The sequence below is a fragment of the Glycine soja genome, chromosome 14 (genome assembly GCF_004193775.1).
Source record: "Glycine soja cultivar W05 chromosome 14, ASM419377v2, whole genome shotgun sequence".
Taxonomy (NCBI): domain Eukaryota; kingdom Viridiplantae; phylum Streptophyta; class Magnoliopsida; order Fabales; family Fabaceae; genus Glycine; species Glycine soja.
The window spans coordinates 46337744-46353734 of record NC_041015.1 but is presented as its reverse complement, the minus strand read 5'-3'; the positions used below and the strand labels follow the sequence as shown (position 1 = coordinate 46353734).

Genomic DNA, 15991 nt, shown 5'->3' with positions numbered 1-15991 from the left:
TTATAAATTACCATTCCCAAATTGCAAATACAATGCTGGTCCAACTTTGTTCTTATGCTTAAACTACAGAACTAGATATTACACAGTGAAACAAAGGACAATTATATCGACTAGAGAGCTAGACATTTGTGAATGCATTTTCGACTATACGTGTCTCAATTACATTCCAAGCACATCAACTTTAAAATTAAAATTAAATATTGAAACACAAGCATAATTGAGATATTACAAGAAATGCATGGATGGTACTACCTAAGGAGTTTTGATTTTCAAATCCGAATATGATCCAAGCAGGACCTTCTGTCCAGTTCATTGCTTTGCTGAAAGTGTATGTAATCTCTGTATTTGATGGCACGGTATGCAGCAGGATTTTCATCTCCAACAAGCTCCGGTGCAGGGCCCACACTGGTGTCAAGGGGGGCCCCGTGTGCTGTAGCAACAGAAATTCTTGTGGCTTTCGTATTCACTACTGCACGATGAAGAACACTCTTGTATTTCCCATTGGTCAGTATCTGAACACAACAAATTTAAAAATGGCGTTTTAGTTCGTTTTCTCAAGTTTGTACCATAATAACAGAGTGAATCTTCCAATCTGTCTACAAGAAATTTGGCAGCAACATGTATTTTTAATAAAACAATAATTTTATCACACAAGATATATGTATTTCAATTAATTTTCAAGTTTGTTTTTCTTTTAACGAATTTATTTGCTTTATATTTAAAGACTAATTAGTACTAATTAATCTATATGGAGAGAGATTAGTTTGTGATTTATTTATTAGTATGCTCTACTTTTAAATTTGGATTTTACACAAGTATACCTTTTTTGTTTACTATTAATTCAAACTTTTAAGTATTTATTAACTTTGTTGATCACTAATATATGTTAAACTTGAGGGACAATTTTTAATAGAATTTCTAATTTTTATTTCACTTGGACTCAACTTTATTTAAGGGATCTAATCTTAATTTCATTCAGAGCGATGACATGTTGGTGAAATAATATATAAAATATAATCATATCATTTGATTAAAATATCAACAACAATAATAAAATATGTGTGTATGTAGAACTAATTATTAATTTTTTAAACAAATGATTGTAATATAGGAAACATCAACACTTTTGTGGAATAACATATCCCCATGTCATACTTTCTGGACGTCAATGAAGTTATTTTCCTAAGTGGTGTCTCTGTGTATTATATTCTGAACATTAGTTGTATCTCAATATCCGTGAACTCATAACTTTATTTAAGAGATCTAATCTTAATTTCATTTAGATCGATGACATGTTGGTAAAACAAATATATAAAATATAATCATATCATTTGATTAAAACATCAACAATAATAAAATATGTGTAAAGTATAATTAATTATTGATTTTTGAAATAAATGGTTGTAATATAGGAAACACCAACACTTTTGTGGAACAACATATCACAATCTCATACTTTCCGGATATCAATAAATTTATTTTCCTAAGTGGTGTCTCCATGTATTATATTATGGACATTAGCTGTATCTTAATATCTATGGGGTCCCCGTGTATTATATTCTGGGCATCAGTTGTATCTCAATATCTGTGATGTACATGTTGAATTAAGTTTTTTATAGGTTGTAATTATATTGTGTAGTTTTGATTTCTCACTTTAAAAGAGTTAAATCCAATAAATTTATGAAGGATGAATTCAGAGTTTCATGGCTTGCTAATAATCATTTCTATTTGCTAGGACACATTCATAGAGTAAAAATAGTTTGATAGTGGACACAGATGCAAGTGGATAGAATGGTAGTAAATTGCACCCAAAAGTGGTTGTTGTTGTTTTACCTCCAAGTGATCCCCAGTGTTGATAAGGAAGGAGTTGGGTAAGGCATGGACAGGAATCCACCTGCCCTTATGTTGAATTTGAAGCCCTCCAAGCTCATTTTCCATCAAGAGGGTCAGAAGCCCATGGTCTGTGTGTGCAGGCAGGCCCATTACAAGTTCAGGCTTAGGACAAGGTGGGTAAAAGTTGAGAATAAGAAACTGGGAGCCCAACTCTACATTCAGCCTTTTATGTATGTAGTTTTCTTCAAGCCCTAAGCTTAGAGATATTCCTTTTAGCAACTCTCCAACCACTTCCCTGCTCTTTGTGATGTATTCATCCACAGTTTCGCTGCAAACATTGAACGAGGAAAACATTAATGAATAAGCAATAAACCTATTTTTTGCTAATGGTTTGGTACTGGTTATCATGTATGGTAAACTCTGGGCAGGCACAAAGTAGAATAATGATGCAATATTTGATAAAATAACAACATTATTGGGTCATATTAATTACACTAATTAAATTATATTATAGAACTTACTTTCAGATTTTGGAGGCATGTCCTTCCTTTCTTTCTCAATTTGTTTTAACTGATTTATCATATCGATGTTACTCACCTGACAGTTTAGTTGGTTTGCTTTGCCGTTTATTAATTTTCTTATAAATTAAAGTAAAATTATAGAACTTACTAAAAACCTGCAGATCTATTCTTCATATACACTCATATATTGTTTCTATTTTATTTAGGTATATAAAATATTATAAATATAATTTTTTAAAGAATGAAATAAACTCTTTATATTTTTTTCTTTTTTCTAACTATATATACTCATTATTTAAATTTATAATATGTATTTTATTTTATATACTTTTATAGCTAATTTACTTTCAGGAAGAAACAAATATAATTCAAATCAGTTTGCAAATATTCATCCAATCACACGCGAAATTGTCTCGACCGATTCAAAACTTTCTTATAGGGAGATGAAAGTATTTTTTTCTTTTTCCTTTTTTTTCTTCTTTTCCAAACTTGAGATTAGAAATATGTAGCATATAATTGGAAATAGTGTGACATGACAATGAAATCTATAACGGAAGATTGGAATGGCCCATTAATTTTGTAGCAAGGCAAACTTCTTATTAAGTTATATAAATACGACTTGACTTTTTTCCTTTTCCTTTTTAAGCTGTCTCTATACTACTCCTTTGAAACAATATTATTTTCATAATTTTTAAAATAAAATCACAATTAAATATTAATATAATTGTTATGCGACGTCATTTTAAATAAACAACATAGTGACAGCTTAGAAAAGTACAACAAAAAAACCAAATCCATATAGATACATATAGACAAGTGTATATAGTAAAGCTAGATAAATATATATTATAGACTTAAAGAAGTACCATGCATGGTTCTTTGGTGCCAAAACAAAAGAAACCTCACACACACATCAACATTTAGTTTGGACCCACCAGTCACGGCTGAAAGGTTTGAAAAAGAATAATTAATAGGAGAAAGCACAAAATAAAAGAATAAATGAGAATATATGGTACCTAAAACCATGGGGTTTGGAAGGAACATTAAAGTGAGGGTGAACATGACATTTGAGATAATCTCTCCAGAAAAGCGCCTTGTCCACCATGAGATTGAAGCTTGTCCCATATCTTATTGGATCAAGTACCTTCCCTCCTGCGTACTCCCTTTTTTCTTCCTCACTCAGGTCAAAAAACCTCTGGCTTGCCCTAAGCATCTTATCCATTAGTGTCTCCGACACACCGTGATTAATTAGCTGTATAAAGCAGTCCAAATTAAAGTTAACGAGACAACAAAAGTTACATGCATGCATGGCATGCTGAAGGAAACTCCAATATATGCATGTACAGTAGTATTTAACATAATAAGCATATAAAAAAAGAAAAAGATTAATGAGCACCCAAATGCTATTACAGTAGAGAGATAATTAAAGATATAGAAAAGAGAAAAAATGTATATATAATAGGTATTATGATGTGATAAGAAAAGTAAGATAGAAAAAAATAAAGATTTATTGAGTGATGAAATTTTAAGAATGTCTAAATATCAAGACTTTATAAAAAAAAATGCATAATATGAAGTAGAGTAAAGAAAGAAAAAAAATATGATAAAATTTATAATGTAATAGAAATAAAAAGATAAAAAGTATTAGAAATAATTATATTTTGATAAAAAAAAAATTTAATACTTAATTAATAATTCTTTTTTCTCCCTATCTTTTTCTTTTTATCACATTTTATCATCAATCAAATCAACATTTATCTTCTTTTTTTTCTCTCAAGCTGTATATAACTCAAATATATATATATATATATATATATATATATATATATATATATATGAAACTCCAATGGCGGCAAGCATCGCCTAGTTGTTGGATTGCCTCGGAGCGTTAATTGGGATTGGAAGAGGTGAATTGGGAAAAATCAATGGTTGGAATGTTCTCTGTTACATACAATATGGAATCTTCGGGATTTTTAAGGCAAATGTAGTTAGAGGGTACAGACCTCAGACAATTCGATTCAACTAATTCCTTAACACTAAGCATCTTTAATTAATTTCTTCTCTTTCTGGGTTTGGGTGATAGAATGGAGCAAGTTGGGTGAAATATGTGTGGTACGCGGGGCTTTATATAGATACTACGATTCAAAGCTTTAGCTAAAGAAACCAAACTATAGTATTATATGTGGATGTAGATTAATTCGGAAGTGGCCTAGTCTACGCGTAGAAATAACATCTAGAAATCGTTATACGAAATAACATTTTCTAGATATTCTTGTAAAAAACACATGTATATTTGGACGTAAGGATTTCAAAGACTAAGACTTTACATTTTGTTTTTGATAGGTAGAAGAACTTTTATTAATAAGGCTAAATTATAGTTCTTTTTATCTTAACTTTAAAATTTATTTTTATTTTTTATCTTTTAAATTTAAATCAATGTAACTCTTTCGAAATAGTAATTATTTTTTTTATTTTTGCACATGATTTTGAACTATTTTTTTTATATATTTAAGACCTAAAATTTGTTCGATTATATTTCCTTAAATGAAATTATGTTATTCAACTATGTTTGAACAAAAAAAATATTCATAGACACAATGAACATGAGAGTATCACCAACAACAAAAAATGATATTAGATTTTTTAATTTTTGACTTGTTAAATTTACTTTTCACATGATTTTCATCATTTTATGATTCTTTGTTGTCTATAACAAACTGTGTTTTATGTAATTTTCATGTAGTGAAATCTAATGAGACAAATTTATCCTCAAGTCAACAAGGAAAACAATTTTAAAAAGAACAATTGATTCAAATTTAAAGGATAAAAGATAAAAAAAAATAACTTTTTTAAAAGTTAAATGACTATATATATTTTAAAAATAAAATAAAAGACTTAAGTATACTTTAGCAAATAAATAAATAATAACTTGGCACATGCTAATGTTATTCCAAGTAGTTCTCATAGCACAGATACAAGCAAACAATGGATCTGGACTAATGTACAAGACGTGGTCTACTGATCTTTCTCGTGCACCCTCACCCCCACATTTGGTGTTGCTAGACACGGCAAAGGAGTGATGGGTATTATCTTCTTAATTTCTGATTTTGACTCCTCAATATCTTTTTGTACCTTTTCCAGTTAAAATGTATTATTTCATCCAATATGCGTTGAATACCGGATATTTCGTTTCTAGTTCATATTTATAAAAAGTTTTTTTTTTTAAAAATTATATTAAATATCTGATTTTAAAAAAAATAAATTAATTATTACACATTTATTTTTAACTACTTATATATCAAAAATTTATTATAACACATTTGTCTATAAAAATCATCTATAAATAAATATTAAATTATATAAAAATTCTAAAATAAAATTAAGAATAATAAATAATGGAATGAGGATTAAGTAAATATAAGATAGGTAAATAGAAGATGGTAATGACATTCTCATCCTGATTCAATTAAAAAATGTCGGATAATTCTTAAATTTGAACTTGTAACGATGAACTCGAATACTTCTCATTAGAATGGAGATGAATTCATACAAATACCACAAGTACAAATTTAATTGTCATGCCTTAGTGTTACCACACAAAGAGACGCCACCAATCCCCCAATTCAAATTCAATGCAATTAACTCATCATCAAATCTTATCACCGCACCACGTATCAATTCCAATTTAAATCTTATCCAATCAATTATCCTCATCACCGCAACAAATTGCATCCAATGCATCAATAATACTGAGGGTTTAAACCAATTTAAAGTAAAAACAAAAAAATTGCACAAAATATTGAAAATCAAACTAAATTATAGTTATAATTTTTGAATTTATTTGAATGCTTGTGTTTAAACATATAGATCGTTTTGCAGTTTCTGTTTTTAAGGGTAGTCTGATCCGAATTAGAGGATCCGGAACAATTTTTTAAAATTTGTAACCTAATTTGAAAGTGTTATTTGTTCTAGATTCGGTGCTCCGGGACAAATTTTTGCAATCCCGATTGAAAATTTTGGAATAAAAAAATATAACAATATATATGTTCCAGAAAAATGTAAATAAGCATCTTATACCTTATTAGTGCCTCCGACACACCGTGACTTATTAGCTAAATAAAGTAGTTCAAGAGTTACGCATGAATATTGCATGCGGAAGTAAACTCAATATGCACTTGGAGAAGTTAACGAAAGCATGTAAACACATGCATAATATAAAGTTTGAGGTTATTATATTTATACCATGAAGACAACACAACAAAAAAAGAAATATTTATACCTTGAAGAAACCCCAATCGCGACAAGCATTGCCTAGTTGTTGGATTCCCTTGGAGCGTTCATTGAGATTTGAAGAGGTGAGTTGGGAAAAATCAATGGTTGGAATATTATCAGCTTCATAATACAATATGGAATCTTCGGGGTTTTTAAGGCAAATGTAGTTGGAGGGAACAGACTTCAGACAATTCGATTCAACTAATTCCTTAATGCTAAACATCTTTAATTTCTTCTCTTTATAGGTTTGGGCGTGATAGAATGGAGCAAGTTGGGTAAAACATATCAATTATTTCGTGGTATGCGGGGATTTATATAGATACTACCAATTCAAACTATAGTATTATATGTGGAGTAGATTAATTCATAAGTGGCATGGTCTACCAAATAAATTTTTCTAGGTATTATTGGGAACTCATAATGAATTCAAAGACTGAGACTTTACATTTTGTTTTTGATAGGAAAAATAAGTTTTATTAATTAAAAGGAGCTCAACCTGGCACATGTACTATGCGGTATGCCAAGTGGCTCTCATAATACAAATACCTACAAGCCAATAATGTATTTGGACTAAATGTAAAAGAGCCTAATTCCTTTGCATAAAAAACAAAAAACAAAAAAATGGTCTGCGGCACTTCCCTACACTAACAAGGAAAGCTGCACAAAGAAGGAACCAGCACAAGTTGTACCCATGCTGAAGTTGTACTTATCTAAAAGCATAACCAAAGCATTGAATTTAGAAGGATTCCGAGACTTTTGGTCATGGTGGCTTTTCCCTCTTTTTAGACCTTTAAATTAATCTAATGATCCAGATTTTTCTACAGTTGAGAGTGTAAGTAAAATTTATTAAGTATTGGAATTGAATGGAATAAAATACACGATACCGAGGTTATGTTTGAATGACCATCAAAAAGGATATAAATTGATTTTGTTTAATGACAAATCCAGAAGGCCGAACTTAGAAGATGAAGATGATCTCCGAAGACAAATTATTGGAGTCATACGTTCCTCAAAAAGAGTAAAGGAATGATCATTAAAGGCATCTTGTTTCGATCAAATATATAAAGACGGTTATTGACAGTTTTCCAGCAAAGAGCGCAAAGATATAGGAGCCAATATCTTATATAGTTAATTTGAATAAGTTGTACACTTATACGAATCTTGTAAACCGATCGTTGAGTCCAACTAAACTATAAATAAGCACAATAATAGACATTTTTCCTTGGTTACAAAGATGATATAGAAACTTTTAATTTACACCAACACGCTGTATAAGAAAAATGACCACCGATTACCAAGACAAAGTATATGTTCGAACCCATACTTTGATGCAATCTATAATTTTTGTCATTTACTTTGATCAATTTACGTTTCATGCAATTCTCTTCTTCCACATTTCTTCTCTAAACTCTATACTTCTAATCTCAATTTCTTCTCTAAACTCATACTTATTCACTTGTTCATTGTTTACTTTTTTGCAACCTTTACTCCGTCTTGCATTTCAATTCAATTTACATTTCATCAACACTTTACTTTTCTACAACTGTTGCATCATCTTGTATTTTAATTTGATTTACTTTCAAAGCATTTTATATACAAGTCTTTTGATCTAATTTCATTACAACTTTATTTTCTTTAATCGAATTTAATTACATTTACTTGTTTTAGAAAAACATTTATATTATAAAAAAAATATAAACTTACTAGAAAATAACTTTTGTGATATTGATAAAAAATGTTTTTTCGATCTATAATATGTTAATTTATTGATTATTGAAAACCATTCTTGTTACAAATTCTAATAATCAAAATCAGTATTTTTTTTATAATAATACATGATTATGTCAAAAGAGTTTATGTTTGTTTGACTTATCTCATATTTTCTTTAGTTGAAAGTCATATTAACTACTAGTTTAACCAAAAAGAACTTGTAATTGCGATTTTGTGTCACTAAATAAAAGAAGTTGTTTGTGGTTAATTAGAATCAAGAGTGAAATATCAATTTATTTACTTTCGATTATCAAAATAAATTTCCACCATAAACAAATTGGCACACTTGGTGGGATTGTGGTACCATTTCACAAGATAAACTAGTGTAAAGGAAGACAATTTATGAGATTAAGAAGTGATAGAATTATGTCTACCAATCAAAATAGGGATTCAAACAAATCGACTGATTTTTTTATCAATGAGCAATAACAATAATAATAATGGAGATTTGAGCATAGCGGTTGTGTAAGTTAGTAGTGCAACAACAACCGCTCCTATGACAAATGCGTCGAATGCAATGGTGTCAATCAACAGATCAAATGTAATGACATCGACAAATGCATCAAATGCTACAACACCAATTCTTATATCAAGTATGACAACTTCTACACCAGTGTCGAATATGATGAGCACTACTTCTATGCTATTATATTCCAATGTAAATTTAGTGTCGAATACAAGATTAGAACAAATCTCTCCATTTATCACTATGCCCACAATGGGGCCAGGAACTTCATACCAAGGAGGTCAAACATTCAATAACAATAATAATGGAACTCCTCTTAATTTGAGGTATCCATAGGGCATGCCTAATTGAAGACCCCAAAGGTTAGATTCTTCTCAAACTTTTAATGGAAATATGGGAAAAATTCAATTACTTCTTAGAATAGAAATCAAAACCAAATAACCAGGGAAATGCTTATCACAATGGGTCAGAAAAAATACAAGGTTCAGGTAGGAATGAAGAAAGTGAACCCTTATCTGCATAGATTTTGAACAATAATTTAATAGCCTTAAGACAATAAATGGACCATAGTAACCATGATATGGCGAACATGTTATCGCAACAAATAATGACTATTGAATCCATTAGTCCAAATGATGAATGATAGTTTTTGATTATTGGTTGAACAAATGATTCAAATAGGGGATGCTATGACTATCCCCGGAGTACATCCTTAGAATATGAATTCTACACAAAATTCTATAACACTTGGGGAGAATTGTCAATAACAATGATCAAAATAACAATATGATACAAGAGGTTCAGTTTATTGGTAAATCGAGATCAGGATGCAGATTTGTTTCTGCATAGGCTTCAAGAGAATGCAATGATGGGAGGATATGAGGGGGAAACCCAATAAATGTAACCATAACCATAATAATAACAATAATGGGAAACCAAACAATCAACAATATCCTTCATACATAAATCAGGTAGTTGAGCAAGTACTTAATCAACATGGCTTCGAAATGGGTTGTTGGAAATAAAAGCATATAATGATAATTTCCTTTCAAGTAGCTTAGTTAATAGTTAGTTGGGTTCAAGGTATCTTAGGAAGTTAAGATATTTTAATTGTTCTCTTGGAAACAAAATTAGTTATATTATCCATGTAATCATTTTGGTTATAAATAAATTAATCTACTGGGTGAAAGATTAACCCAGAAAGGCATATCCAAAATAGCTTTTTTTCTCTCACTTTCTTCTTAACATGGTATTAGAGCTAGCTTTTAGGATTGAGTTAAGCTCAAACTCACATTCTAAGATGGTATCAGAGCTCCCATAGGGGGCTCAGCTTCCGCACAAAAGGGTTATTTAGCAAGATTGACTGGGCTCTTGAAGCTGTCAAACTTTTTGGCAACTGTCAGAATTCTGATGACTTTTTCGGCAACTATCAGAATTCCAATGACTTTCTGGTGACTATCAAAATTTTGACGACTATTAGAATTTCGATGACTTTCTACAAACTCAATTTTCCAACAATTTTTCCTATTGCTTTCAAGTACAGAGGAGGAGGTTGTGCATCCACCTCAAAATAACCAGTATGGTGATTTGTAGAGCATTCAGTCCGCTTTTAGATTGAATGGAAAAAGTTATTTGAAGTGGTCACAACTTATTTTTCAAACTTTGAAAGGAAAAGGGAAAATCAACCACTTGACTGGTGCTGGACCAGAGGAGGGAGACCCAAAATTTACAACATGGGATAAGGAATATTCATTGATAATTGCTTGGTTATGGAATTCTATGAATCTTGAGATTAGTGTTGCCATTATGTTTCTCAACACATCAAAAGAAATTTGGGACGCAATAGAACAAACTTATTCTAAAGTTAAAGATGCTACTTAGGTCTATGATGTAAAGGTGAAAACATTAGCTGGAAAATATGGAAACAAATTTGTTACTGAATATGCTAACCATTCAAAGTCTTTTTGGATGGAATTAGATTATTACAAGGTAATTAAGACTAATTTTGTTGAAGATGCTACTGTTCTGAAGGAAACTATTGAACAAGACATGGTTTATGATTTTTTTGTAGGGTTAAATCCTAAATTTAATCAGGGTTCAAATACTTGGAAAACCAGAAGTTCCAAGCTTTAATGAAGTGGGTGCTATTATACAAAGTGAGGAAAGTAGAAGGAATTTGATGCTTGCTTCTCCGGTTGTTGAAAACTCATCTATGATTGCTGGAAAATCCAAAAATGGCCAGGAAAAGAAAGTTTATTTGTGGTGCACTTATTATAATAAGGCATGACATACGCAGGAGAATTGCTGGAAATTACGTGATAAACCTACCAATCGAGAATTGGGACAAAAAGGAGGAACATCTGGAGGAGTATCTTGAAGAAGTGGACAAGTCTATGTGGCTGAAAAGAATGAAGAAAAGGCAAACTCTTCTAGCTTATTGGAATCTACTAGCCTTAGTCAGGAAGAAATAGAAAGAATGAGAGCCTTTTTTAGCAGCCTTGAAAAACCATCAGGTACTTGTACATTGACATATTCAGGTATGCTTCCTCTTTCATTTGGATTTAATGTCTCAAAAAACACTTTTGTCCCTTTGGGTTTTAGATTTTGGAGCCACTAACCATATGAATCCTTCATTTAAATAATTCTCCTCTTATTATTCGTCACGTCCTAGCAATAAGAAAATAACAACTGCTTATGTCATTCTTGTAATTGTAGTTGGTATAGGAAATATCCAAATAAATTCCTTCATAACCCTAAAAAATGTTTTGCATGTCCAAAAGTGGTCCATGAATATGGTCTTTGTTCAGAAACTTATAAATAAATCCCTTCATAACCCTAAAAAATGTATTATTATTTTTTATGACCATTGTTGTGCATTCCAGGGTAAGGAATTAGGGAGGACGATTAGACGTGCTAGAGAAAGAAATGACCTTTATCTTCTTGAAGAGTCTTGTGTACCAGTTTTAGAAGAAAACCAATCTCATTCATTCATGTTAGAGTCTTAATTGTTAAAAAAATAGAAAATTCTACTTTTTCATCATCAACTAGGACATCCCTCTTTTGAAATCATTAAAGTTATGTTTCCTTCTCTATTTTCTGGCATAAAAAATGAATCCCTTCAATGCAATGTATGTGAAATTACAAAACACAAGTGTGTACCATTTCCATCAAGTAATAAAAAGAGTACATTTCATTTTTACCTTGTTCATATCAATGTTTGGGGGCCATCTCCTATTCAAAATGTGTCAGGGGCTTGCTGGTTTGTGACTTTTATTGATGACTATATGTTTAGATGATCGGCAAGTGTATCGAGTCGTACAAGTAGCATAAAATGGTAAGACCGAGTATCATATCCACAGAGACTTTGACTGTACTCAGAGTTTGTATATAACCAATTTTAAGCAATCAATGAACTAAAATTGATTTTGGTCAAATAATGATACAAAATATAAAATTTGACATAAATGAAGATAATTAAGCAGAGCACATTAAAGAGATAGAATACAAACACTTAGGGGGTGAGTTGTCGGTTGAAGTAGAATTATGGAACATGTTGAGACTCAACCTACCGAAACCACTCTTGATGGAACATAAAGTGTTTTTCACTATTTAACGTTGTTCTAGTGTTCTATGCCGAGAGCAAATACACTAAACATCGTTTCCTCGCGTGAATGGACTAATTCTATTTAAACCTTGTTCTAGGATTCCTCATCGAACTTAGCCTAAACGAATTGCATTACGATTACAGCATATTAAAAACTAAATCCCAGCACTCCGTGTCTAGACATACAGTTATCTAGCCCTGCTCTATCCAATTTTAAGGATTCAAAACATTTTTCAATGTTAAAAACCCTAACTTTACACACAAGTGGGTGATCATACCAAAAGCATGCAAGAATTAAATGCAGATAAAAGCAATGAACACATAAAAATAACTTCAAATAGATAGTAGAGAATCATTACATCAAGAGTGTTTGGTAGTTGAGCTCCCAACAATGGGTGGTTTAGCCTCTCATTGTCATGAGAGGCTTACTAATACAAAAAGAAAGCAAGAGGTGTGGAAGAAATTGGAAGAAAATGGAGGAAAGGGTCCCCAAGTGAGTGGGTTTTCTCTCTTCTCCCGTGCCCTAGCTTCCTCTAGGTCCCCCGAAAGAACTGCCTGACTTTCCCCTTCTTTTCCCTTTAAAACGTAGCACAATCGTGTTTTGCGATATTGACCGTGCGCTAAGCCGGCATGTGCTCGCTAAGCCGCAAGCATAAGTGATTGTGCGCTAAGCCGCAAGGTGCTGGCTAAGCCGCAGATGCGCGCTAAGTCGCCAAATGCTGGCTAAGCTGCCAGATGTTGGCTAAGCCCCAGATGCGCGCTAAGCCTACTCTCAAAGTTGGCTCCTCGTGCTAAGCCGTGGTTGATGCGCTAAGCAAGCTGCTCCAATTCTTCAATCATCTTCCAGGCCTTCTACTGTATAATTGTACAAAAAAATACACTCCAAAACACTATAAATTAGATAACTTTAGCATTTATTGGACAAAAACTCAGAAGAAGCTAAATTCCTAATGTTCTAACACAAAAAAAGCAATAAAGGAGAGAAAAATGAGATAATTGCTATGTGATTTAAATATGTAAATTACGTAAGCATATCAATTATCACTATACACAAGTGACTTGGGTTTCCTTCTTAAACACAAATCTGGAGTAAGCAATGTCTTTCAAAAATTCATCTCATTGATTGAGACTCAATTTGGTGTATCCATAAAGAAACTAAGGTCATACAATGCGAATGAGTATTTCAATCAAGTCATTACTCTTTTTGGCCAAAACGAAAGAGTCATTCATGAGTCTTCTTGTGTCCGAACACCACAACAAAATAACATTGCAGAAAGAAAAAACAGGCACCTATTAGATCAAACTAGGGCATTGTTGTTTCAAAAAAATGTTCCAAAAAGTTTTTGGGGGCAGGTTGTTCTCATAGCTACTTATCTTATCAATAAATTACCCTAAAAAATCTTGGGATATAAGAATCCTATGGAAGTACTTCCTTCCTTCTATCCTAACTTATTTATTTCCAGTAAACATCCCCCAAAAGTCTTTGGGTGTGTCTCATTTGTCCATGTTCATGGTCAAGACAGGGGTAAACTTGATCCTAGAGCTCTTAAGTGTGTCTTTGTTTGCTACTCCTATACTCAAAAAGGGTACAAGTGTTTCCATCCTACTTCTAAGAAATTCATTGTGTCTCGGGATGTCACCTTTCATGAGAATCAAAATTATTTCAATCGTCCATATCTTCATGGGGGAGTCTTTGGGAAGATAAGGAGAATAATTTCGATACACTTGTTTTTGCCACTCTTGAGTTAAATTCTTGTGATCTTACGCGAAAATATGAGCAAGAAACATTAGCCCAAAATGAATCCAACAAGCATGCACCCACCAGACTTGAAAATGATTCAAGGTTTGGGAAGAATCTGGTTTACGCAATAAGATCAAAGAACATTTCTAAATCAACACACGCCAAAAGGTCAATCAAACTCCTGTAGATTAAGTAACTAACTCTAATTTTCCAATTTTGAATGATAATCTTTTAGCTTCTCCAAATGAAACGGAAAATTTAAAACATAATGGTGACCTTTATCTTCCCATTGCCTTTAGAAAAGGAACCAGAACATACACTAAAAAGCCTTTCTACCCTCTCTCAAATTACATCTCATTTCATAAATTTTCTCCAACCCATAAAACCTTTCTTGCAAACCTAAACTTTATCTCAATTCCCACTAATATTTTTGTGGCATTATCTGATAAAAATTGGAAGCAAGCCATAGATACAAAAATTGAAGCATTGCAGAAGAACAAAACATGGGAGTTGGTTTCTTTGCCAATAGGAAAGAAACCACTGGATTGCAAGTGGGTGTATACAGTAAAATATAGGGCTGATGGGTCGATTGAGAGGTACAAGACGAGATTGGTCTTAGGGTTTGACACAAACCTATGGAATAGATTACTCAAAAGACTGTTTCCCCTATTTCAAAGACGGATACACTTCGAGTAATATTATCTCTTATTGTGAATTATGGCTGGGGATTACAGAAGTTTGATGTAAAGAATGATTTCTTGCATGGGGAGCTTGAGGAAGAAATCTATATGGAGGTTCCACCTGAATATGAAGGTGTTGCCAATTATGTTTGTCGATTAAAAAATGCTTTATATGGGTTAAAACATTCCCCTCGAGCATGGTTTGGGAGATTGACTAAGGTCATGATAGCCTTAGGATACCACACTTTATTCATCAAACACTCGACCTCAAGAAGAATGACTATATTGTTAGTGTATGTGGATGATATCATTGTTACTAGTGATGATTAGAAGGAACAATGACTCTTAAGTCAACATCTAGAAAAGGAGTTTGAGATGAAAACTCTTGGAAGGCTGAAATATTTTTTGGAAATTGAAGTGTCCCACTCCAAGAAGGGTATTTTCATATTCCAGCAAAAATATGTCACAAATTTGCTGAAGGAGACATGTATGCTAGCTTCTCTAAGTACTCTCATGGATTCAAACATTAAATTGGCTAATTAAGATGACAATGCATAAGTGGATAAGGAGATGCATCAACGTCTAGTTGGAAAATTGATTGACTTGTCTCACACAAGGCCTAATATTACTTTTGTTGTTAGTTTGGTGAGCCAATTTATGCACTGTCCAAGAGAAGTCCACTTACAAGCTACCTATACAATTCTCCATTACCTTAAGGGGACACCAGGAAGATGAATTTTGTACAAAAGAAATGGGAATACAATCCTTGAAGCTTATGCGGATGCTAACTACGTAGGATCAATAATTGGTAGGAGATCCACTTCTAGGTCTTGTACCTTTCTTTGGGGAAAATTGGTAACTTGGAGAAGTAAAGAACAAGATGTTGTAGCATGATCTAGTGTTGAAGCTAAATTTTGGGCTATGGCACAAGGTATTTGTGAATTGCTTTGGTTAAAAATTATCTTAAAAGATTTGAAGATTAAATGGGAGGGACCTATGAAGCTCTACTGTGATAAGAAGTCAGCAATCAACATAGCCTATAATCCTGTGCATCATGGTGAAACAAAACACATTGAAGTGGATAAACATTTTATCAAGGAAATG

General features: G+C 32.1%; 1 protein-coding gene across 1 annotated transcript; it reads right to left on the bottom strand.

Moving 5' to 3' along the window:
* LOC114383144 (protein DMR6-LIKE OXYGENASE 1-like) lies at window positions 1-6887 on the bottom strand. The gene is made up of 4 exons (XM_028342744.1): window positions 6634-6887; window positions 3371-3606; window positions 1834-2161; window positions 1-512 (listed from the first exon to the last, which is right to left on the bottom strand). Exons 1-4 carry the CDS (start codon window positions 6847-6849, stop codon window positions 270-272), a joined length of 1023 nt encoding a protein of 340 aa, XP_028198545.1. The 5' UTR covers window positions 6850-6887; the 3' UTR covers window positions 1-269.
* Window positions 6888-15991: the final 9104 nt, after the last annotated feature.

Excerpts from the sequence above, each read along its gene's own strand:
- LOC114383144 (XM_028342744.1), bottom strand. The coding sequence starts at position 6,849 with ATGTTTAGCATTAAGGAATTAGTTGAATCGAATTGTCTGAAGTCTGTT. Across the intron at positions 3,607-6,633 it reads GCGATTGGGGTTTCTTCAAG|CTAATTAATCACGGTGTGTC; the intron begins GTATAAATATTT and ends TGCTTTATACAG. Across the intron at positions 513-1,833 it reads ACACTGGGGATCACTTGGAG|ATACTGACCAATGGGAAATA; the intron begins GTAAAACAACAA and ends TGTTGTGTTCAG.